The sequence below is a fragment of the Nomascus leucogenys genome, chromosome 18 (genome assembly GCF_006542625.1).
Source record: "Nomascus leucogenys isolate Asia chromosome 18, Asia_NLE_v1, whole genome shotgun sequence".
NCBI lineage: Eukaryota > Metazoa > Chordata > Mammalia > Primates > Hylobatidae > Nomascus > Nomascus leucogenys.
The window spans coordinates 341,659-364,035 of NC_044398.1; the positions used below are offsets into that span (position 1 = coordinate 341,659).

At 63.9% G+C, this 22,377-nt stretch overlaps 2 protein-coding genes across 4 annotated transcripts in view; both read right to left on the bottom strand.

Annotated features, from left to right (window-relative positions):
• Positions 1 to 3,470, bottom strand: part of HCN2 (hyperpolarization activated cyclic nucleotide gated potassium and sodium channel 2) — a 30,455-nt gene extending 26,985 nt beyond the window's left edge. Inside the window, exon 1 of the mRNA XM_030797812.1 lies at positions 2,780 to 3,470. Coding sequence (XP_030653672.1) covers positions 2,780 to 3,411 — 632 coding nt within the window. The 5' untranslated portion in view covers positions 3,412 to 3,470. The remainder of the gene's footprint in view (positions 1 to 2,779) is intronic.
• Positions 3,471 to 10,412: 6,942 nt separating this feature from the next.
• Positions 10,413 to 21,517, bottom strand: BSG (basigin (Ok blood group)). 3 transcript variants are annotated; one of them, XM_030798643.1, is made up of 9 exons: positions 21,274 to 21,429; positions 15,727 to 16,074; positions 14,172 to 14,328; positions 13,363 to 13,454; positions 12,990 to 13,126; positions 12,615 to 12,885; positions 11,813 to 11,837; positions 11,563 to 11,630; positions 10,413 to 11,156 (listed from the first exon to the last, which is right to left on the bottom strand). In XM_030798643.1, the coding sequence occupies exons 1-8, from the start codon at positions 21,338 to 21,340 to the stop codon at positions 11,567 to 11,569; spliced, it is 1,161 nt and encodes a 386-aa protein (XP_030654503.1). In that variant the 5' UTR covers positions 21,341 to 21,429; the 3' UTR covers positions 10,413 to 11,156; positions 11,563 to 11,566. The 3 variants fall into 3 exon arrangements, with proteins under 3 accessions (XP_030654503.1, XP_030654501.1, XP_030654502.1); XM_030798641.1 differs by lacking the exon at positions 15,727 to 16,074 and having other exon boundaries at positions 21,274 to 21,517; XM_030798642.1 differs by lacking the exon at positions 15,727 to 16,074 and having other exon boundaries at positions 11,531 to 11,630; positions 21,274 to 21,517.
• Between the last annotated feature and the right edge of the window lie 860 nt (positions 21,518 to 22,377).

A 22,377-nucleotide genomic window follows, 5' to 3' on the forward strand; every position in this document is an offset into this window, starting at 1 on the left:
TGCCAGCACTTTGGGAGGCCGCGGCGGGCGGATCACTTGAGGTCAGGAGTTTGAGACCATCCTGGCCAAGATGGTGAAACCCGGTCTCCACTAAAAATACAAAAATTAGCCGGGCGTGGTGGTGCATGCCTGTAATCCCAGGTATTCCGGAGGCTGAGGTGGGAGAATCCCTTGAACCCGGGAGGCGGAGGTTGCAGTGAGCCAAGATCGCACCACTGCACTCCAGCCTGGGAGACACAGCGAGACTCCATCTCAAAAATTAAAAAATAAATAAATAATTAACATTCACACAAATATCACCCACCACCCACCCCTAGGCGCCCCCAGGAGGCCTCCTGCTCCTCTTGGTCTGCATGGGACCTAGGCAGAGGCTGGCCACCTGCCGGTCAGGAGTGTGGACACCTGGGCTGTGCTGCCCAGACAGAATCCCAGATCCGGCCCTGAGTAGCTGTGTGACTCTGACCAAACGACTTGACTTCTCTGGGCCTCTCTTTCCTCCTGGGTAAAATGGGTTAGCAACAGCACCCTCCTCACCCTTACAATAATTAGTAAATTAATCCTCAGAGGTGCTTCCGACAGCCCCCGGCCCAGCGGGGGCTTAGGAAGCTTTTGAGATATTCTTGGGGGTCTTTTTCCACACTGATTCCACACTGGCACAGGTCCCAAGCCTGGGGAGGGTCGTAGGGGCCCCGTGCACCCAGCGTGGCAGCATCGAAATCCTTTCTTAAAATCTGACTGCCGTAACTCCCCTAGTCCTGAAGACAGGCCCCGCTAACCCCATTCCCTGCCTGCTCAGTTTCACTTTAACGCTCATCTGCCGGGGTGGGGCCGCACTTGGTCCACACAGGGGCCTCTGAGCCCTCAATGCCTCAGAGCACAGAGTGGGGCCACAGCCTGCCCAGGCCTCCAGGCGACCACGCCCAAGGAGGGTGGAAGGATGAGAGGGCTTCACTCCTCCTACCGGCCTTCCCCCAAAGCCCCGGGATCAGCCATCAGCCCACCTGCCCCCCAGGCCACCGACCACCCCTCTGCAGCCAGGCGGTCGCTGGAGCTGCCCAGGGGAGGGAGTGGCTGGTGTGGGCCTCCACCTGCCAGCCCCCACGCTGCGGTGCACCCATCTCTGTCGAAGGTCATGCTGGAGGGGACGGAGGGGAGTGGGCACATTCTGCAGCTCCCTCTCCACCGCGTCCCTCTCCGGTCAGGGGGTGCCACTGCCCGACTGGAAGTAGGGCCAGGCCGACCAGCAGCCCTGGAAGTCCAGTCCTTCCTGCTCACTGTCCCCATTTCGCAGGCCAGAGCCCAGACCCTGACCAAGCTCTCCCAGTGGGGCACGTAGGCAGGGTGGGAGGGGCCGGACACAGCCCCTCTGGGGGTTTCGGGGCTCCTCCCACCCTGGCCTGTCTCGAAATCCTGCCTTCTGGTCAAAGCTGTATTCACCTCTCAGGAAGGCCTGGGGTAAGAGGAGGATTCCAGGGCCTTCCTCCAGGCTCTGTCCAGGACGCACGTGCCCCAGGTCTCAGTTTCTCCAGCCAAGCACTAGGGGTGCAGAGAAGCCAGGGGAAGAGAACCCCACAGCCTCCCTGCCCAGTTCCGGGGGTCCAGGGACCGTGGGGGCCGTCCTGGGGCGCCCAGGCCTGGAGGAGGAGAGACAGGCGGGAAAACCGCAGGCTTCCCAGGTCCGGCGCGCTGTCCGTGGTGCTGAAACCGCGCCCGCCCCGCGCGCCCGGCCTCGCTAGCCCGGCGGGCCCCACCTACACCCTCCACACCCCACCTCACACCCCACTCGTGGACACACAAACACACAGGCATCCCTCTATGGTCGCACGTGTGAGACCTGCCTATGGCTCACACTACTGCCCACCGGTGCACACCGGCCCCGGGCGCACACGCGCACGCCCGCCACCTGGTCCCAACACACACAAACCATATGTCCCGCCAACATAAACCCACCCGAGGCGCACACGCCCGCGACCACCACGCAAACACACTCCTGGAGACACACCTCCCCGGCCACAGGCTCGCGCCCCAGGAACCCGCCGTGGTCACGGGCTCCTGTTCACACACAGCCCACGGGGACACGTGCCGGTCTCACTCTCCGGCCACAGCACGCACAGCGCAGGAACCAGGACCGCAAACATCGGTGGCGGTGGCCCCGCGCCGGCCCTGCTCCGAGCCTTCCACGCATTAGCCGGCTGGATCCACGGCAGCGTCTACACACCCACCGCCACATGCGCGCACCGCCCGCGGCTCGGGTGGAGCGGCTCCCGGAGACACAGCTTGGGGACCCGCACGCTTTCCAGGCCCGCAGCCCCGGGCGCGCCTCTTCGCAGGCAGGGCGCGGGTGGACGCCGTGGGAGCCGCTTAACCCCCTCTCCCCCGGCCTCCCTCGGGCGCGTCCTTCCCAGGCGCCCTTCTTTCCTCCTCCCTTCCGCTCCGCCGCCTCTCTGGGGCCCACGTTCCCCTCTATTCGTCCTCTCCGCCCCTCTGCGCTCAGACCCTGGCCCTGCGGCCCACCCCACCCGCCGCGCCGCAGGGCGGAGGATGTCGGGGTGCGTGGGAGGGGGGCGCTCCGGGGTCACCCGGGGAGACCCCCAGAGGCGGAGCCTCGCGCGCCGGGGTCACTCCGGGGCGGGTCCCGGACACGCCCGAGGTCACCGAGGAGCCCCGAGGTCACCGGCCGGGCGCGCCGCCCCGCCCTCCCCAGGCGCTCCAAGGACAGCCCCCGCGCACCCGGCTCCCCGGGCCCCCTCGCGCCGACCGGCCCTCCCGGAGGCGGTACCTGAAGTCGCTGTACGGGTGGATGATCCAGGCCCCCGCCGACTTGACGCGCTCCTGCTCGCGCTCCACGGCCTTCTGGCTGCCGAACATCCGCAGCGAGAACTTGTTGACGCCCGGCTGCAGGAGCGCGCCGAACTGGCGCTGCATGAAGCTGGCCTGGCTGCCGCGCGGCTCCCCCGCCGGGCCCGCCTCCTCGCTGCCCGCCTCCTCCGCCGGCCCCGGCCCCGGCGCGGGCCCCGAGGCCGCCCCGCGGCACGAGAACGACACCTTGGGCCCCCGCGCCGGGCCCTCGGGCCCCGCGGGGCTGCACTGCGGCTCGCCGCGCCCGCACTCGCCGTTCGGGCTGCCCTTGGCCGTGCTCGCCGCGCCCGGGGTGCCCGGGCGGCCGCACGAGCTGTCGCGGCTGCGGAGCCGGCCCCGCGGGCCACCCTCATCCGCCGCCTCCGGGGGCAACGCCTCGGCCCGGGGCGGCTGCTGGGGGGGCGCGGGCCCGGGGCCCGGGGGGGGCGCGGGCGGCGGCGGCGGCGGCGGCTGCTGTTGGGGGGGCGCGGGCGGCGGCGGCGGCGGCGGCCCCGGCGCGGGGGTCGCGCCCGGGCTCTCCCCGGGCCGCCCGCCGCCCCCGCGCGCGTCCATGGCGAGGCGGCGCCGGGCAGTGCGGAGCGGAGCCGCCGCCGCCGCCGCCGGCCGGAGCCCGAGGGAGGGGGGAGGCGGGGGCGGGGCGGGGCGGAGCCGCGGGGGGCGGAGCCTTGCGGCGGGGGAGGGGCGGGGGCGGGAGACCCGCCTCGGCTGCGCCCCCTCCCCGCGCGCCGCCTCCGCTCGGCGCCGGGAAACTCGGGCCGCGGGGTCGGGGGCGCCCCAAGGTCACGCGGGCCGAGGCCTCGGAGCCCCGCGCGGGCCTCTCCCCAGGAGGGGAAACTGAGGCCCGCGACGTGTAAGGACGCGCCCAAGGTCACCGGGCCCCGCTGCCCGGCCGGAGCCGCCTCTCCCGCGCCGCGGCTTCCACCTCCGTCCGGAGGGCACCGGCGCGGGGAGGGTGGACGCGGGCCTGGGAGACGGGAGGCCGCCACGGCCAGCGCCTCCTTGCTTTCTGTAGGTTTGAAGACTTCCACGACGAAAGGGTGTTTCTAAAGGCCACAGGAGCCCTTGCTGGGTCGCCTGTGGGCCCTGGACAGAGACCCTTGAGTGCGTGGGGAGGGGCAGGCCGGCTTGGGGGCCGTTCTGGGAGACTCAGGCACTCCTCTCCCTGGTCTGCATTTGAGGAAACTGAGGCCAAGCGCAGCCAGACAAGAAAAACTGGAAGAGCCACCCGAGGGTGTGGGGCTCCCTACCCACCCCTCAAACAGTGCCCTGGGGAGTAAGCGGGCGGGGGTCTCCTCTAGGTCTGGTGGGCTTTAGATCGGGGTCACAGGGAGACCCAGAGCCCGCTAGCGCCTTCGCACAGGTACCAGAGCCGCCTGCCCCGGGGTTGCCTCCATTCCCCCACCCCTGGGACTCCGGGCGCAGCTGTGCCCCAGTGCCCGCCCCCAGTCCCCAGCTCTGAGACAGGTGCTTCCCAAGGCTCTGCTTCTGGGCCGAAGCCGGCTGGGCATGGGGGCTGCTTGGTGCCGGGTGACATGAGGCCTCTGTCCCTAGCCACCCAGCCCACCAGACAGTCGGGAGGGGGCAGGTGAGGAAGTTGGCAAGTGAGAGAGAGGAGACAGACAGTCACACACGAAGAAGTGGAGGCTGAACATCCCCACCTGGAGGCAGGAGGCCCTCCTGAGGCCCTCCTGGCACCTGGCCTGATGTCCTGTCAGCCACGATGCCCCGTGTGCCGGGTGCCCCCTGCCCATCTGCACCTCCAGGCCACCGGGGCAGAGATGGCCCTCTTCCTACACACAGGAGGCACTCAGTGGTACTCGAGGGAGGGCCAGCATGTGCCCAGCTTACAGTGGATGGGCTGAGCCTGACCGTGTCTCTCGCCCCGGCCTGGCTGCCCCACACCCTGGGGATCCCTGCGCCCCCACGCTGGCCCCGCCGGCCACCTCCGCATAGGCGGGCAGGACAGCTGTTCGTCCCAAGGTGGTGCGGGAGAGGCTGGGCGGGTGGCACAGTTGGCAGTGCCAGGCTGTGGCCCGCCCCGAGGCAGATGCGTGCTCCAGCTGAAGGAGGTTCTTTTATGTTCACCCTGGGAAGATGTCAGGCCGGGCAGGTGGCCAGAGCCCCGGGGCTCGCGGCTGGGAGCAGGGAGGAGGCGGGACCCGCACCGCACGGGAACCGCCCATGCCTGGCAGTGGGAGAAGCAGAAAGACGCCTCCTCCAGGCGCCGGCAGAACCTGCAAGTCACAAGGGAGGCTGGCTCGGGGTCCTTGTCACCAGATCCTGGCGACGGCTCCCCAACCCACAGGCTTACCCAGGCCAGTGCCTGTCAGTGTGCGCTGGGAGCCTCCCTGACCTCAGCACACTCACTCTGACCCCTTGCCCAGGATGGAGTACTCTGCATTTATCTATTATTTATTTATTTATTTATTTATTTTTGAGATGGAGTCTCACTCTGTCGCCACCCAGGCTGGAGTGCAGTGACGTGACCTCCGCTCATCGCAACCTCCGCCTCCCGGGTATAAGTGATTCTCCTGCCTCAGCCTCCGGAGTAGCTGGGATTACAGGCACCCACCACCACGCCTGGCTAATTTTTGTATTTTCAGTAGAGACAGGGTTTCGCCATGTTGGGCCAGGCTGGTCTCGAACTCCTGACCTCAGGTGACCCACCCGCCTCAGCCTCCCAAAGAGCTGGAATTACAAGTGTGAGCCACCCCCCGGCCATGCTCATTTAATTTTAAAAATATTTAAAGATTGAGACCAGCCTGGCCAACATGGTGAAATTCCATCTCTACTAAAAATACAAAAATTAGCCGGGCGTTGTGGCGGGCTCCCGTAATCCCAGCTACTTGGGAGGCTGAGGCAGGAGAATCGCTTGAACCCAGGAGGCGGACGTTGCAGTGAGCCAAGATCACACCACTGCACTCCAGCGCTTGGTGATAGAGCAAGACTCCGTCTCAGAAAAAAAAAAAAAAAAAGTTAGCTGGGCGCGCTGGCTCACACCTGTAATCCCAGCACTTTGGGAGGCCGAGGCGGGCGGATCAGTTGAGGTCAGGAGTTTGAGACCATCCTGGCCAACATAGCAAAACCCTGTTTCTAATAAAAATATAAAAATTAGCCGGACGTGGTGGCGCATGCCTGTAATCTCAGCTACTCAGGAGGGTGAGGCAGGAGAATCGCTTGAACCTGAGAGGTGCAGCAATTCAAGATGGCACCACTGCTCTCCAGCCTGGGTGACACAGCGAGACTCTGTCTCAAAAAAAGAAAAACAAAAAACTTATTAAGCACCTGCTCCAGGTGGAGTATTCAGAGTATGGCTGACTCAGAGAGCCAGCCGGGGGAGAAAGCTGGTTATCACAGTCAACCTTATGAGTAGCCAGTAAGACACCGTCCAGCAGAAGGTGGAGAGCATTGTCCAAACACTCGGGGTGGGGAGGGGGCGAGGTGCTGGGAGAAGGCCCGAAGGAGGGGGTGCGGCCCGGAAAGCTGCAGGAAGCTCTGGGCAGGCAGCATAGCCTGTGCGAAGGCCCTGAGGTGGGACCGCGCCTGCCTTGTGTAGGGAGCATGGAGACCCAGGGCCTGGCCCCTTGGTCAGTCACATCAGTCTGTGGCCTAAAACCACCCACGGCTCCCAGTGCCTTTGGAAGAAAGCCCGGGTCCCTCCAGCGGTTTGTACTCCTCCGCCCGTGTCTGGCCTTTATGTGCCTGGGTCACTGGACCCCAGACTCCCAGACCCCTCCTTGCTGAACCTCCCCAGGCCCTGCCATCCCTTCCATAAGGTCTTCCCCACCTCCCCGCCCCCTGCAGCCTCTCTGGGCATTGTTTACCGGGTTTACCAACCTCAGACCTACATTTCCCGCTTAGTCAGGACAGGTCCAGGTTGCACGCCCAGAAAGCTTATACAATTTTGGGGCCTTTGGAGTGAAAAGCAGTTTAAGACCAGGAAGACAAAATCAGGCCAGGGCAGGCACTGAGGCCGCCTGGAAAATCTGCAGTTTGACTCGATAAATACTAAACGAGCCAGGTGGAGTGGTGTGTGTCATCTGTGGTCTCAGGTTCTTGGGAGGCTGAGGTGGGAGGATCACTTGAGCCCAGGAGGTCGAGGTGGCAGTGAGCCCAGATCAACACCACTGCACACCAGCCTAGGTGACAGAATGAGACCCTTGTCTCGAAAGAAAAAAAAAAAATTAAAGAGATGAGCTGTGCACGGCAGGCCTGGGCCCATGTTTTCAGCTGAGGAAACAGAGGCTGAGGAAAGGGGGTGGCATCCCAGTCTCAGCCACACACGCAACCTCCATCTCTGCAGGAGCGCAGCCCTGAGGGCTCCTGCCCCAGGCCTCCATGTCTGCAGTGTCTGCAATGAGAGTGGGGGACCCGTGCTGGCCTGGGATTCACACAAATCTCCTTCTCCCTGCTGAGCTGCCCTTGCCCCAGGAGCCTGGTGAAAAACAGGGGGAAGACCAAAGTCTTTCCGCACAGGCCAGTTCCATCTCAGCAGCTGCTTCTCACTCCTTCAGCTCTGCCCTCCACGGCGGGACCTTGGATGTGTCACTGTCCCTGCCCTGAGCCCCTAGAGTGGGATGTGCTGCTTAGAGCCACAGCCCAGAGTGGAGGAGATGGGGCAGGGGCTGGGACCCTTGCTGCCCAGCAGGCCCTGTCCTTGTGGGCTCCCATTGGGGTGGGGGGTAAGAAGGAGGAGAGGCCAATTTGCCCAGGACAGGAATAGGCAGCCCAGCTGCGGGGCCGCGGTGGGGTCCAGCCCATGAATGAACTCTTGTTCCTCTGGCTGCCCCAACCCTACCCCTGTCCACTGGGAGCTGGGACTCCTGAGACCCCAAGGCTCCCAGGGGAGCCCTGAGGCCTTTTCCTGACACCTGACAAGGAGGATCTAATCTCATCTCATGACGTGGTGGTAGTGACTTCCCCATCTCACCTTTGGGGAAACTGAGGCAGGGCTTCAGCGAGTTGCCACCAAGAGCACCCAGGGACGGGGTGGACATCGGGCTGGGCATCCACCTCCGCACCCCACGCTGGGCACCCCCCGATGGGGTGTACACCACCTCCCCACCCCACGCTGGGCACCCCCCGATGGGGTGTACACCACCTCCCCACCCCACGCTGGGCACCCACTGACGGGGCGTACACCACCTCCCCACCCCACGCCGGGCACCCCCGATGGGGCGTACACCACCTCCCCACCCCACGCCGGGCACCCCCCGATGGTGCGTACACCACCTCCCACCCCACGCCGGGCACCCCCCGATGGGCGTACACCACCTCCCCACCCCACGCCGGCACCCCCCGATGGGCGTACACCACCTCCCCACCCCACGCCGGCACCCCCGATGGGCGTACACCACCTCCCCACCCCACGCTGGGCACCCCCCGATGGGGCGTACACCACCTCCCCACCCCACGCTGGGCACCCCCCGATGGGCTACACCACCTCCCCACCCCACGCGGCACCCCCCGATGGGCTACACCACCTCCCCCCCCACGCTGGCACCCCCGATGGGGCGTACACCACCTCCCCACCCCACGCTGGGCACCCCCCGATGGGGCGTACACCACCTCCCCACCCCACGCTGGGCACCTGCCTACCCACTCCCCACCCCACGCTGGGCCCCCCGATGGGCGTACCCCCTCCCACCCCACGCTGGGCACCCACTGCTGCACCCAGTGATGCTGGACACCCAGGGATGGGGTGGACACCCACCTCCACACCCCACGCTGGGCACAGGGCTGCACACCCCAGGGACGGGGTGGACACCCACCACTTCGTACCCCAGTGCTCACTAGATGCTTGTTGGATGAACAAGGACACTAAATGCTGAGGGCAGATGTACAAAGCTACATGCTGAGTGGTTATACTTTGCGAATCAGGTTTACATTTCTGTGTGCAAAGAAAAAAGACGACGTTAGTGCCCAGGGGTGAGGGGCTGCTTTCTCAGGCAGACGACCCTGCACAGACCCAGGCCCCCCATCTGCCAGTCAGCAACCCAGGAAACCCGCCCGTCTCCCAAGGCTGCCCTGACCTGTAACTCCCACACCTCCCACCCGGTACAGAGCACGAGGCATCCACAGGCACGGTGGGCCCACAGCTGGGGCTCAGGGTGCAGCAGAAAGATGGACAGAGCCCAGGCAGGGAGGTGGGGGCAAAAATGACACAGGGGCCCACCTGGGCCACATGCCTGGCGATGCCCCCAATGCGCCCCTTCCCCATCGTTCTGTTGGCAGCCTCCATCCCACTGGAACCTTCTGCCTGTTGTCCACGCACACCTGCCAGCTCCAAGTATACCACAGACGCCTAATCAGCGTCCGAATGCAGACGTGGCATCCCTATTCACAGGTCACTGAACACAGGTTCAGTGGGTGATGCCTGGGACTCTTCGGTCTCAGCCGAGGAGGAAGGGCTGTCAGACTGCCCGGGCAGAGGGGCTCCAGGACCTGCCGCATGGGCCAGCCCCAGTCAGCATTGGGCGCGTGGCGCCGCCTGGTGGCAGCCAGCGGGGAGGGCCCAGCTGTGGAACCCAGCAGCACCCCCACTTGCCTGGCAGGGTGGTCGCTGCCAGGGACCCTGAGCCGGCCTCAGCTCCTCCGAGGCTGTGCGGCACCAGGCCCGGTAGCCAGCTCCAGATGTGGGCCCTGCAAGTCCACTGCTGGCCCAGCAGGATCAGCACCATGAACAGCTGCTGCCTGGGGCCCGTCACTGTTTATTCAACTCCCCCTTTGCACAGCTCTGTGAGGCCAGAGGCCGTGAGCCCTTTCCTGGCTTCTGTGGCATTAAAACCCTGGATTTGTCCAACATGGAAACACACTGCCTTCCCATCTGATTCCTGGCTTCCTGGGGAACCCACCCAGGCTCCCTAAGCCCCACCCAACCTCTTTTGCTGACCTCCAACCTGAGACCCTCACTCAGACCAGCAGAAGGCCCAGTGCCGCACTCCGCCTGCAAGGCTGACACAGCTGCTGCAAACCTCCCTCCAGACCCAGTTACTGGTCCTGCAACTCGCCACCTCCACGCTCTAAGCTCCTGGTCCCCCAAGCTCTCCAACCCTGCAACCACGTCTGTTCCGTGTGCTGGACGGGCAGGGGCTGGGCATCCCTCAACCTCTAGGCACCAGCTTCACACACCCACTCTCCAGGAGCCGCCAGGACTGCCCCTGAACCTTGCCCAAGCAGCCCGCGCAGGAGGGTGGGTACAGGCAGCTGTGGGGCAGGCAGCAGAAAGCCTCAGCCTTTGTCAGGCCCAAAACATGCCGAGGGGATTAACAGGCTCAGAGAAGGCTCAGGCCAGTGCCCACCCTCTTCTGTGTGGCTCTGAGGCACGGGGTCGGTCCCAGCCACCTTCCAAGTTCCCAGGCCGGCTGACAGCCTCAGGCCCTGTCCAGCCCATGGCCCCAGCCCCCTCACACACACTGCGGTCTCAGCAGACCCATCCTCGCATACGAAATCCCGGTACTGAACGTACCCCTGCTGTGGCCACCAGAGCCCGGGGTGCACCTGCTCTCGGGCGACCCAACCCCGTCAGGCACAGACAGGAGCCAGGAGAGGGAGAGGGTGGGGGTAGGGGTGATCTTTATTGTGGCGGTGGGTGGGAGAGGGGTTCCCACGTGAGCCCTGGTGCTGTGGAGAGCCAGCCATCCTCCAGGGGTGAGCTGGGGAGGGCTTCTGCGGTTCTGGAGTCCCGGCGACGGCGCCAGTTCCCCAGCAAACCTCCTCCAGAGCTGCCCCCGGATGCACAGACGAGGAGGGGGCTTGGGAGTTACTTGAGGCCGTGACGGGGTCGCCCTCAGTGTGGGCAGGTGAGTCCTCTGTGGCCAAGAGGTCAGAGTCGTCCCTGAGGCTGAGTCAAACACAGACCTGTGGCCTTCATAAAATTAAACATAAAAGCGCAAAAATGGCGCAACCAGACAGCATTGGCTTCAGACAGGCAGGATGCTGGGCCCCTCGTGTGACCTGTGACCTTCCGCAAAGGGCAGGGACCTGGCACTGACTCCGGCCAGTGGAGAAGGCTGCGCCGCCCACCCCGCCATGACTCAGACCCAGAGGCAGAAAGCCACAGACGGGGCCGCAGCGCAGCAGCTCCCGAGCTCTGGTGAAACACTTCGGAAGGAAAAAACCTAAGGAACAGAATCCTGAATGGAGAAAACCCAACTTTTTTAAAAAAGAAGAAAGCGTATGATGGGAATCTACGGGGCGGGTTTTCTTTCAGAGGCGAGAACATGGAATCTTGCAAGCACTGGGAGTGGACTCCAGCGGAGGAGCAGACGCGGGAGCAGGGAGCATCCTCCGGCCACCTGGGGACAGGGAGGGGCGCTCAGACTGGACCCACCTCCCAGCGACCCACAGGCGGGACCCAGGAGCCCACCGCACCTGGCTCAGGAGGCGTTCCCGCCCGCCCACCGCAACTGGCTCAGGAGGAGTTCCCACCCGCCCCCCCCCCCCCCCCCCACCGCACCTGGCTCAGGAGGGTTCCCGCCCGCCCACCGCACCTGGCTCAGGAGTTCCCGCCCGCCCACCGCACCTGGCTCAGGAGGCGTTCCCGCCCGCCCGCCGCACCTGGCTCAGGAGGCGTTCCCGCCCGCCCGCCGCACCTGGCTCAGGAGTTCCCCGCCCGCCGCCCCAGCCCCCCACCGCACCTGGCTCAGGAGTTCCCGCCCGCCCACCGCACCTGGCTCAGGAGTTCCCGCCGGCCCGCCGCACCTGGCTAGGAGGAGTTCCTCTGGCGGACGTTCTTGCCTTTGTCGTTCTGGTGCTGCCCACTGCTCTTCCTGGCGCACGAGGGGCCGGGTGAGAGGGTGTCCCCCACAAGTCACCCTCTCCAAGCCACCCCTGCCCCCCCCGTCCCCAGGACCCCCGAATACTGAAGCCCGGGGGCTCTGCCTTTGTGTTTTAAAGGCCCAGGGCAGCAGGCAGCTCCTTGGGACCCCCGACCCCTGCAGCTGCGACTTACAGGGGTGCAGAGCCGGCGTCGTCATCTGAAGGAGAGCAGCCACCATGAAAAAGAGGAGACGAGAGGACAGCCTGTCAGCGCTGGCCCCACTCAGGCCCCGAGCAGGGGCACCTGTGCTGCTAGCCCTGCCCTCAGTGACCCCCAGGGCTGGCTCGGGGCAGCTCATCAGCCCCGGCCACGTGCATCTTCTGAGTGGTGTGGGGAAAGGCAGCCCTCCCACCTGCAGCTGTGCTCCCCACGGTGAGCTGTCCCCACGGCCTCGTGGGCCTCAACCCTGCCCCACTGCTTTCCAGGAGCTGCCACCACAGGCCCCACACAGGCCTGGCCCCAGCACACGCAGCCCAAGGGGCAGAAGAGCCGTGCAGGGGTGGCAGGCAGGGGCTGCCGGAGCCAAGCATGGCTGACTCAGGTTCCCGAGCCCGATCACGCAGAGGCCAGGACTTCCCGGTGCCACGGCCCTGGGCTCTTCACAGCTGCCACAAGGTCCGGCAGAGCAGGAAGGGCCGGCTTACCATGGAGGACACCGGCTTGCAGCCAAGTGAGGGGGAGGGAAGGGCCGGGTGAGGCTGTGGGGCGGAGCTGCCGCCGCCTCCTCCTCTTGGGGTCCCGCTGCCCACTGAGCCGCAGCTGCCCGGGGCCGGACCCTCCATCCCACACTTTCATTCAGGGTCCCATCAACTCCCTGCCTGGGGCTCCTTGGTTCCGAGCTCTGGATCAGCGGCGGGGCTGTCAGGGACGGACCAGGAGTGGCCCCAGGCCACCCCGAGAGCAGGGCGTGTGGGCAGGAGGGCAGACGGCTCACCATCCAGGACGTCCTCGGGCTTCCGACGCTTCTCATAGATGAAGATGATGGTGACCAGCACCAGCACCTCAGCCACGATGCCCAGGAAGGGCCAGAGGGCGGCCAGGTGGCTGCGCACGCGGAGCGTGATGACGGCCTGGTCGGTGCCCTCAGAGCTGGTGCCGTTGCACCTGTACTGGCCGGGGTCGGCCTCCATGTTCAGGTTCTCAATGTGTAGCTCTGACCGGCCCTGCGAGGAACTCACGAAGAACCTGCTCTGGTTCCCAATGAGCTAGGGGGACCAAAGACGGGGGCTGAGCCTGGGACCCCCAGTCTAGGGCCCTCACCCAGTCCTGAGGGCTGAGTCCGGGACCCCCAGCCTCCTTGGCTTCTCACCTGGTCCCCAGAGTCAGTGATCTTGTGCCAGACCCAGTCGGTGACGGGGGGCATGGACTCCGACTTGCAGGCCAGCACGGCCGTCTCCCCCTCGTTGATGTGTTCTGACGACTTCACAGCCTTCACTCTGGGAGGACCTGAAAGGAGGGTGAGAGAGAGGAGCCTGGAACCGCGGGCCCGCCCCCACCTCTCCCGCAGGAGGGCTGTTCCCCTCCAGGGAGCAGGGGGCCAGGGCTCTGGGATGTGCCGGGTGCCTCAGGCCGACAGCTTCTCCCGACAGTCGGTGGTGCCCGGTACCCCTGGCTGCAGGACTCACCGTGGAGCTGGATGTCGGCCCTGCCTGTGGGTTCGGGGAGGGAGACACTGGACTCACCGTGGAGCTGCGTGAGCTGGATGTCGGCCCTGCGTGTGGGCTCGGGGAGGAAGACGCAGGAGTACTCTCCCCAGCGGTTGTCCGGGTCCACCCTGCAACCACAGCAGGCAGGTGAGCCAGGTGCCGGCTCTGCAGGACGCCTCCAAGGACCCAGGGTTCTCCAGAGGCCCAACCACGGCACAGTGAAAAAGCAAAACTGTTCCAGTCAAGTCTGAACCTCCACAGAACTCCTGGTGTCCCCGTACGGCCCCAAGGACACAGCCAGGCTGGCAAGACCCCACAGGTGACAGAACCAACAAACAGACCTCCTCTCCCTGACCGATGAACCCCACACCTCTGGGCCCTGCTCTGCACCCCACACCCTGTGACTGTCTTCCCAGTCGGCCTGAACACAAAAGGCTCTGTGCTCCCGGGGCCATCCCAGCCCCAGTTATGACAAAGCTCCGGCCATGACGGCATCTGGGGTCCAAGCAGGACAGGCCTCAGTGTGGTGCCCTCTTGTGCCAGGAGCACAGAGCCTGGGAGGCCTGCACGCGCGCCCGGGACCTGGCAGTGTGGCGCCCTTTCGTGCCCGGGACCGAGCGAGGAGCAACAGGGACTCCTGTCAGGGCTGCTGGAACCACCTGGCTCACAAGGACGCCCCTCAGACCCTCCCTGGGGTTTCCCTCTGGGGGTCTGCGTGGAACTGGTCCCTGACTTCCGCCTGGATCAAGCCTGCCGACCAGTCTTCTGTTCTCACGGACCACAGGCCGTTGGCAAGAGAGCCGTGAGAAAGGGCAGGTGGTGGCATCGCGTGGTCAGGCACTCACTCGAAGTCCGTTTTCTGGTCGGGCAGCGTGTCCTCCTTCAGCACCACGTCCCCTTTCAGCCAGCGGTGCCCGGTGACCTCTGTGGCGCTGTCATTCAAGAAGCAGGTGAGGAGTGTCTTGGCGCCAGTGTTCTCTACGGAAGTGAAGACTGTGCCGGCTGCAAGGCCCGGCCAGACGTGGTCAGCAGAGTGGAGGAGCACGGCCTGCCTGACCCCCGACCGCCAGGAATCTGCGGCTCCTCCCCGGGAAGCACTAGTTTTCATCCCAAAAATACACCGTGGCCCTTACACCCCGAGGACCGGAGGCCCAAGGGGGAACTTCTGGCCATGCTTCCGGGAAGGGAACAGCCCCAGCGCCTGCTGAGAAGGCCCCTTCGGGAAGGCACCCTTCGCTGGCAGCTGGCGGGCCCTGGGCTAAGGCGCTGGGAACCCAGAGGCCAGAGACACACGAGGCTGGGACCGGGGTGTGGGGACCGACAAGGCACCCCCCCACGTCCCTGAGCAGGGACCAGGGCATCGAGCTCTTGCAGCAGCCCCAGCACAAACTGGAAATTCCTTTCTAAAAACGTAGCCGGCCCGGCGCGGTGGTTCACGCCTGTAATCCCAGCCCAGCACTTTGGGAGGCCAAGGTGGGCGGATCACAAGGTCAAGAGTTTAAGACCAGCCTGGCGACCGGGCACGGCGGCTCACACCTGTAATCCCAGCACTTTGGGAGGCCGAGGAGGGCAGATCACGAGGTCAGGAGATCGAGACCATCCTGGCTAACATGGTGAAACCCCGTCTCTACTAAAAATACAAAAAAATTAGCTGGGCATGTTGGCTCATGCCTGTAATCCCAGCTACTCAGGGGGCTGAGGCAGGAGAATCGCTTGAACCCAGGAGGTGGAAGTTGCAGTGAGCCAAGATCGCACCACCGCACTCCACCTGGGCACAGCAAGATTCCATCTCCAGGAAAAAAAAAAAAAACGGCCATAGCACCCCCTGGCCAAGGCACTCAGGTGGCCCCACATCCCCTGGCCCCAGGCTGATGGCACCCCAACAGTGCTGGGAGCGCCCCAGTTCTTCTGCCAATCCCCAACCAGGCAAATCTCTTGGTTCTTGTTTAGTTTACAACATTCCCGCTAGGAACTGAAATTTGAAAATCCCTTAGAACAAGACGCTGAGAAGGACACAGAAGGTTCTGAGACCTGCAAGCCTGGGCTGAGCTTGGAGGGCCCCCCAGGATTGCAGTATGGACACTCAGGGAGGGAGCCGGGCAGGCGCCCGGGGAGCAGAAAGGAACGGCGGAACGGACGGCACGAGGGTCGAGGGGAGGACGAGGACCCACCTGCTGGAGGGCAGAGCCCTGCCCGCCCTGACCCAGGTCGCCCAGCACTGGTGGTCAGGCGGCAAGCCCACCCCCTTCAGTCCGGGCCCCTGTCCAGGCGGTGGGCCCAACGGGGCACAGCGGGAGGGAGAGGGGAGGAGGCGTCTGGGTTCTACTGAGCAGGAGCCGGGAGGCGAGCGGCACAGGAGGGAAACTGAGGGAGGCGGGGAGGGAGGTGCCCGCCACTCACGTTCCAGGACTAGCACGACTGCCTGGGCGCGGACCCACTTGACCGTGGGCGCCCGGGCCAGGTGGTTGCGGTCCGGGTCGTTGCTGGCCCGGCACTCATAAGTGCCCGTGTCCTCCTCCGCGAGCATGTCGATGGAGATGGTGCTGGCCGCGTGCTGGTGGTAGGTGGCGTGGATGTGGACGCGGTCCAGCCGGGCGCCGTCCCAGAGCTGGGAGCAGGTGTCGTTGGGACCCTGCCCTTCAAACCACCACTGGATCTCGGGCACCGGGCTGCCCACGGCCTCGCAGTGTAGCTCCACACTGCCCCCTACCCACCTCTGCTGGGACAGCGGCGCCTGCACGAAGCCGGCTGCGGGGAGAGCGCGCGTGGGGCCTTGTTAGTGCAGCCCCTGGGGAAGGCCTCGCCCACAGGAGTCCCAGCCAGGGCTGGTGGAGAAGCCACTTCCTTTCAGCTTGTGGGAGAGTGATGGGGCCCGGCTGGAAAGAGCACGGCATGGGAAAGACCGTGGGGGCCACCGTGGGCGTCCCGTCCACTCCTACCTCACGGCAGCCACGGTGGCTTCTCAGGGCACAACTATGGGACCACACATGGTTTCAAAACACAAAACACAAAACACATGAAACTGGGCAGAACAGCCAGGAGTCCTGAGCCCCGAGGGCTGCCCAGAGCTCACGTCCCAAGGGCAGCGTCCTCTGCCTTCGGCCCGATACCCTGACCCCAGAGACCCAGCTGAGCTGCTGAGAAAAACAAACCCCAAAGCCCAAAGGGGCAGGCGGCCTCTGTCCAGGAGCCCCTAGCCCGGCTCCGTTAGGACGGCCCGTGGGTGGAAAGCTCGTGTCCTCAGCAATCTCTGAGGGCGGCGACCCAGACAGAGGTGGATTTGGGAAGCTGGGAGCCAGGCAGGGCCTCAGGGCCTCTCACCTCCGGCCACACGCCTCCCCTTCCTTCGAAATGCAAGGGAAGGCCCCCGGAGCTGCCAAGGAGCACAGCAGAATCCACACAGAACCTCACACTGTGCCTAGCACCCGCCTGCCAAGAACAGCCCAGCCTGAGGGGAAGCCCAAGGGGAGCGCCCCCTCCCCACAGCACCTTCTGAGGCCAGACTCCCCAGGCACTGCTACAACATACACGTATACAAGGACACACATCTGCAAACAAACACACACAACACATACACACGTGCACACGCATGCTCACGGCTCTGAGGCTGCGTGGCAGTGCACAGGTTACGGTCCCCAAGGCCACAGGGACAGGGATGTTCACGTCTGGCCACCTCACGTGAGCTCTAGGCAGGCGCAGTTGACAGGTTTTGGCAGTGCCATTTTCTTTTTCTTCTTTTTTTTTTTTTTGAGACAGAGTCTCACTCTGTTGCACAGTGGCGCAATCTCAGCTCACTGCAACCTCTGCCTCCCGGGTTCAAGCGACTCTCCTGCCTCAGCCTCCCGAGTAGCTGGGACTACAGCTGCCTGCCACCGCACTCAGCTAATGTTTTGTATTTTTAGTAGAGACGGGGCTTCACCATTTTGGCCAGGCTGGTGTTGAACCCCTGACCTCGTGATCCACCCTGCTGGGCCTCCCAAAGTGCTGCAATTACAGGCGTGAGCCACCGCGCCTGGCTGGCAGTGCCATTTTCACAAAGGGATCCCCTCCTGGTAACCTACATTTCTTGGGAGTTAAGATTTCCCAGACTGCAAAACTGGCAGCTACGTGCAGAGCTGGGCGAGGTGAGTCAGGGCAGGAAGCACAGCCAGAGGCAGCCCAGCTGGCAAGCTCCCTCCTGCCCCGCAGCAGCCCCTCTCCTCATCCTCCGGCCCTGCAGGAATGTGCTCCACACCCTCCTCACCCAGGGGTGCTAGGAGAGGCTGGCCCCTGAGTCGCCACACCCCACCTCCAGGCAGGGCAGGGCGCACAGGGCAGAGAGGAGGACTAGGCGGGGCCCGAAGCCAAGCTGCCCCCACCCACCTTCCGGGGTGTCCCGGGCTCCCAGGTGCCATCTGCACCAGTCACGGTGCTCCCGCTGGGCCGCCACCTTCTCAGCAGGCGGCATCACTCCCAAAGGGACCAAAAGGCCTTGGACAGAACAACCCTTGTGTCCCTCTGGATGCTGGTGATGCTGGTGTCTCTGTATTGACCTGTCACTGGGGTGGGCTCTGGAAGACAAAGCCTCCACAGAGGCTCCTCGGGGGCAATGCAGAGCCCCCCACCCCACGGGCCAGCCCATCTCGCCTGCTGCGCCAGGAGCCTCCACCCACGAGCACCAGGAGGGGCAGCGCCTGACCCTCGGCCACAGCCCCAGAAAGGTTAGAATTCGATTCTGGCCATATGAGCCATAACCCATGTTCTCAAGTAAAGTCACCTTCATCTAAAAACAGCCACCGCCTCCTTGCCCAGGGCTCAGGGCCAGGCAGGCCACGTGGTACTTGTACACAAGCAGCCCCGCAGGATAAGGCTGCCCGCCCCCACCCGCCCTCCTCCCCACCCACCGCAGTGCTCAGACAGCAGCCAGCGAGAACAGCTCGGGGAAGCGGCCTCCCGCACCTCCCCCACCCACGCCCACCAGCCACAGCCAGGCACTCCCACTCCTCTCATCTGAGGCTCAGGGGTGAAGCCCTCCACTCTCGGGACCCAGCTAGCACACCCCGGCCCTCCGGTTCCTGACAAGCCCACAGGAGACGTGGACGGCCAATCTTGGGCGCTCACTCCACCCGGCCGTGCCCCACCAACCCGCAGACGCCCCTGAAGCAAGTTTCAGGAGAGGCAAACACAGTCACGAACTCACAGAGCAAACAGCAGTGTCCACCCCACACAGGACAAGGCTGTGTTGCCCAGACCTTGTGGTCTTCACGAGTCAGTCCCCAGCAAAAGTGGGGTTTGTTAAAAGCACAGACACGCTCCACAGACGTGGACCCACTTCTCACCACACACACACACATGCACACAGACCCACTTCTCACCACACACACACACGCACAGACACACGGCTACACGGCTGCATGGCAGCGCTGCCAGCATTGCAGACTCCACTTGCTTCCCAGGCTGCATGCAGCTCTGGCCAGTAAGCCCCGGGCTAAGCTTTCTGCTGAGGAGAAACCCTTCTCAGTCTCCTGCACAAGAGGAACAAAACCTCGAACCGCCCTACCTGGCAGGGAGAGACCAAAGGTCTTTCACCCACTTGACTGTCCAAATTAGCTCAATGTGGGAACCTCGTGCTGTGCTGGAAACCCGGTCAAGCCTGGCTGGCCCCGGCCACCAAGGCTGTTTCCACAGGGCTGGGGTGGCGGCTTATCTTCCACATTCACCTCGCCCGTGGGCTCCTATCTGTCTCCCCAGAGAGCTGGCCGCAGTGCTGGGGCCAGGCCCTTGCCCAGGAGACATTCGATAAAGGGCCACTTTGGTTACCAGGAAGACGAAATCTCAGATGTGGGTCAGGAGTTAGCTGGCAAAGCCTCTGGAAGAAGGAGCCCCCTCCCCAGCCTCTGCCCAAGGCCCCCTACGGCTCAATGCCCAGGACAGAGGCTCGAAGCCCTTGCTCTTGACCCTTCAGTAGCCCAGACCCTCCAGCTCTGCACCTTGTTGCCAACACATCGGTCACTATAAATTTTTTTTTTTTTTTTTTTTTTTTGAGACGGAGTCTCGCTCTGTCGCCCAGGCTGGAGTGCAGTGGCGCGATCTCGGCTCACTGCAAGCTCCGCCTCCCGGGTTCACGCCATTCTCCTGCCTCAGCCTCTCTAGTAGCTGGGACTACAGGCGCCCGCCACCACGCCCAGCTAATTTTTTGTATTTTTAGTAGAGACAGGGTTTCACCGTGTTAGCCGGGATGGTCTTGATCTCTTGACCTCGTGATCCGCCTGCCTCGGCCTCCCAAAGTGCTGGGATTACAGGCGTGAGCCATCGTGCCCGGCCTCTTTTTTTTTTTTTTTTTTTAGATAGTCTCCCTCTGTTACCCAGCAGTGCAGTGGCACGATATCGACTCACTGCCCTCTGTTACCCACTGGAGTGCAGTGGCACGATATCGGCTCACTGCAACCTTCACCTCCCGGGTTCAAGCGATTCTCTTGCCTCAGTTTCCTGAGTGGCTGGAATTACAGGCGTGCGCCAACACGCCCAGCTAATTTTTGTATTTTTAATAGAGATGGGGTTTCACTATGTTGGCCAGGCTGGTCTTGAACTCCTGACCTCAGGTGATCCACCCACCTCAGCCTCCCAAAGTGCTGGGATGACAGGTCTGAGCCACCACGCCCGGCCTCACTATAAATCTTTAACCCGGAACCAAATGGGGGTCTCAACAATGAAGAAACTTTCTATCAAGCAAGAAAGGCTGTCATGCTTTTCTCCCGGAAAAACACACCTCAATCCAGTTCCCAAATGCACTCTCCAAACCACGTTTGCCCACCCTCAACACACGGCCCTCCTAAGGCAGCACTGGAAACCGAATGCCGGTCAGAGTCGGCTAAAAACGACTTTCTCACTATTTCCTGCGCTGCATCGGGTGGGCAGTGCCCCTCACTGTGACCTTGGAACCTCGACTCCCCACAGGGCTCAGTTTCCTCGCCTGTAAATGAGGAGGGGCGTTCTGAGACCACCTCATTCTGTGTCCCGAAACCAGGCAGAATCAAAGGGAGATTCTGCCTTCCCTTCCACGCAGGGCCCCTCGAGGGAGCCTGCGAGGGCTTAAGAGTCTGGGAGAACACCCGGGGGCAGGTGCACACCCGAGGCAAGACGCCAGGGCTAAATCCCGTGAAGAACGGTAATCCCTTCCCGATCCGGAGGGCTGACCCACTCAGAGCCTCCATGTGCTCTTGGAGGACAAAAGCCCCTTTTCCAGAAGAGAGAGCCAAGATGATGGCTGCAGGCAGCACGGGCCCTGGCGGGGGCCCCAGAGAATCTCAGGGTAGGGTCTCTGACCCTAACACTCGCAAGCAGGGTGGACCTGTCTCCAGATTCCACCCACAGTCCGCTTTCCCCAGGTCCTGCGGAGTCCAGCCCCAGCAGGACAGGTTGGGCAGGCACCAGCCCAGCCCCTGACCCCTGGCTCCAGGCCAAAGGGGACGCTCACCCAGGCTTTGGGTGTCCCTTCTCCTGGCCGGTGGGACGGGCGGGCGGGCCACCTCCAACCGCCTTCACAGACGCCCTCACCCAGGGATCAGGCGAGATCCTCAACCTCCGCCGGGGAACCCCCAACCCCAGGCCACCGAAAAGCAAGACGGCCACCTCCCCTGACCAAGACCGGCCTGGCCAGGACCCCCTGGCTCCCGCCCCCAAGCAGGGGGCTTCACGCCTACACACAAAGGCCGGGGAGCCCGGGGGAGCCTGGCAGGCAGCGCCGGGAGGGACCCCCAGTCCCCCCTCAAACCCTGGGACTTCACCCACAAGCTCCACGCTGGCGCGGGAAGCCCCCGGAGCCGGCCTTTCGCACCCCAGGCCGCCCCGCGCCGAGGACCCAGGCTACCGTTCCCGTCGGCTTCGGGTCCGCACCGCGGCCTCGGCCCGCGGCCTCCATTCCCGGCCCCTGCAGGACCGCACCCCCGCCCCCCACCCGCTCCTCACCAGCCCCGGAGGCTCCGTGGGCGCCCAGCAGCGCGAATCCCAGCAGCACGAACAGCGCAGCCGCCATGATCTCTCCTCTTCCCCGGCCCCGCAGCCGCCACCGCCGCCGCCGCCGCCGCCCGCAACCGCTATAAAAACAGGCGGAGGCGCGGACCGGGCGCGCGCACGCAAGGCGTCGTCTCGGGGGCGGGGCGAGCGCCGCGGACGCCGATCGCCCCGTCTGCGCACGCACGCACACGCACGGTCGTACGCGCCGGCTCCGGCAGGCTCACGCTACGGAAGCCGGGCGGCGGCACACGTGACCCGGCGTTGCTAGGAAACGGGAGTGGGGCCTGCGGGCACGCGGCTGGAGCCCGCGCATTTCTTCTTTTCTGCTTTCAAAGTTGGAATGAGCGCAGAGCGGTGCGCCCGAGGGGCTTGAAGCGTTGAAAGTGTTACCCAGATTTTATCTGAGTTAAACACGGGCCGGCCGCTGTGGCTCACGTCTGTAATCCAGAGACTTGGGAGGCCGAGGCGGGAGGATCGCTGGAGCCCGGGAGCTCGAGACCAGACGCCACAACATGACGAGACCCACATCTTTGCCTTTAAAAATGTATATATATAAGGCCGGGCGCGGTGGCTCACGCTTGTAATCCCAGCACTTTGGGAGGCCGAGGCGGGTGGATCATGAGGTCAGGAGATCGAGACCACGGTGAAACCCCGTCTCTACTAAAAAAAAATACAAAAAATTAGCCGGGCGTGGTGGCGGGCGCCTGTAGTCCCAGCTACTCGGAGAGGCTGAGGCAGGAGAATGGCGTGAACCCGGGAGGCGGAGCTTGCAGTGAGCCGAGATGGCGCCACTGCACTCCAGCCTGGGTGCCAGAGCGATACTCCCTCTCAAAAAAAAAAAAAATTTATATATATATAGAGATATATAGATGAACATTAATAAATTAGGTGGGAGGAAGCGACCTCCTCCGCCCAAATAAAAATACGTAAAGGGCACTTGAATCTGGATCTCAAAAAATGAATAACTTCTTAGTATAAACGTCCTGTGCACCATTTGGTTGGGACAACTACGTTCCTCTTCAGAAACTCAACTTCCAGGTCAAAAGTTGTAAATCA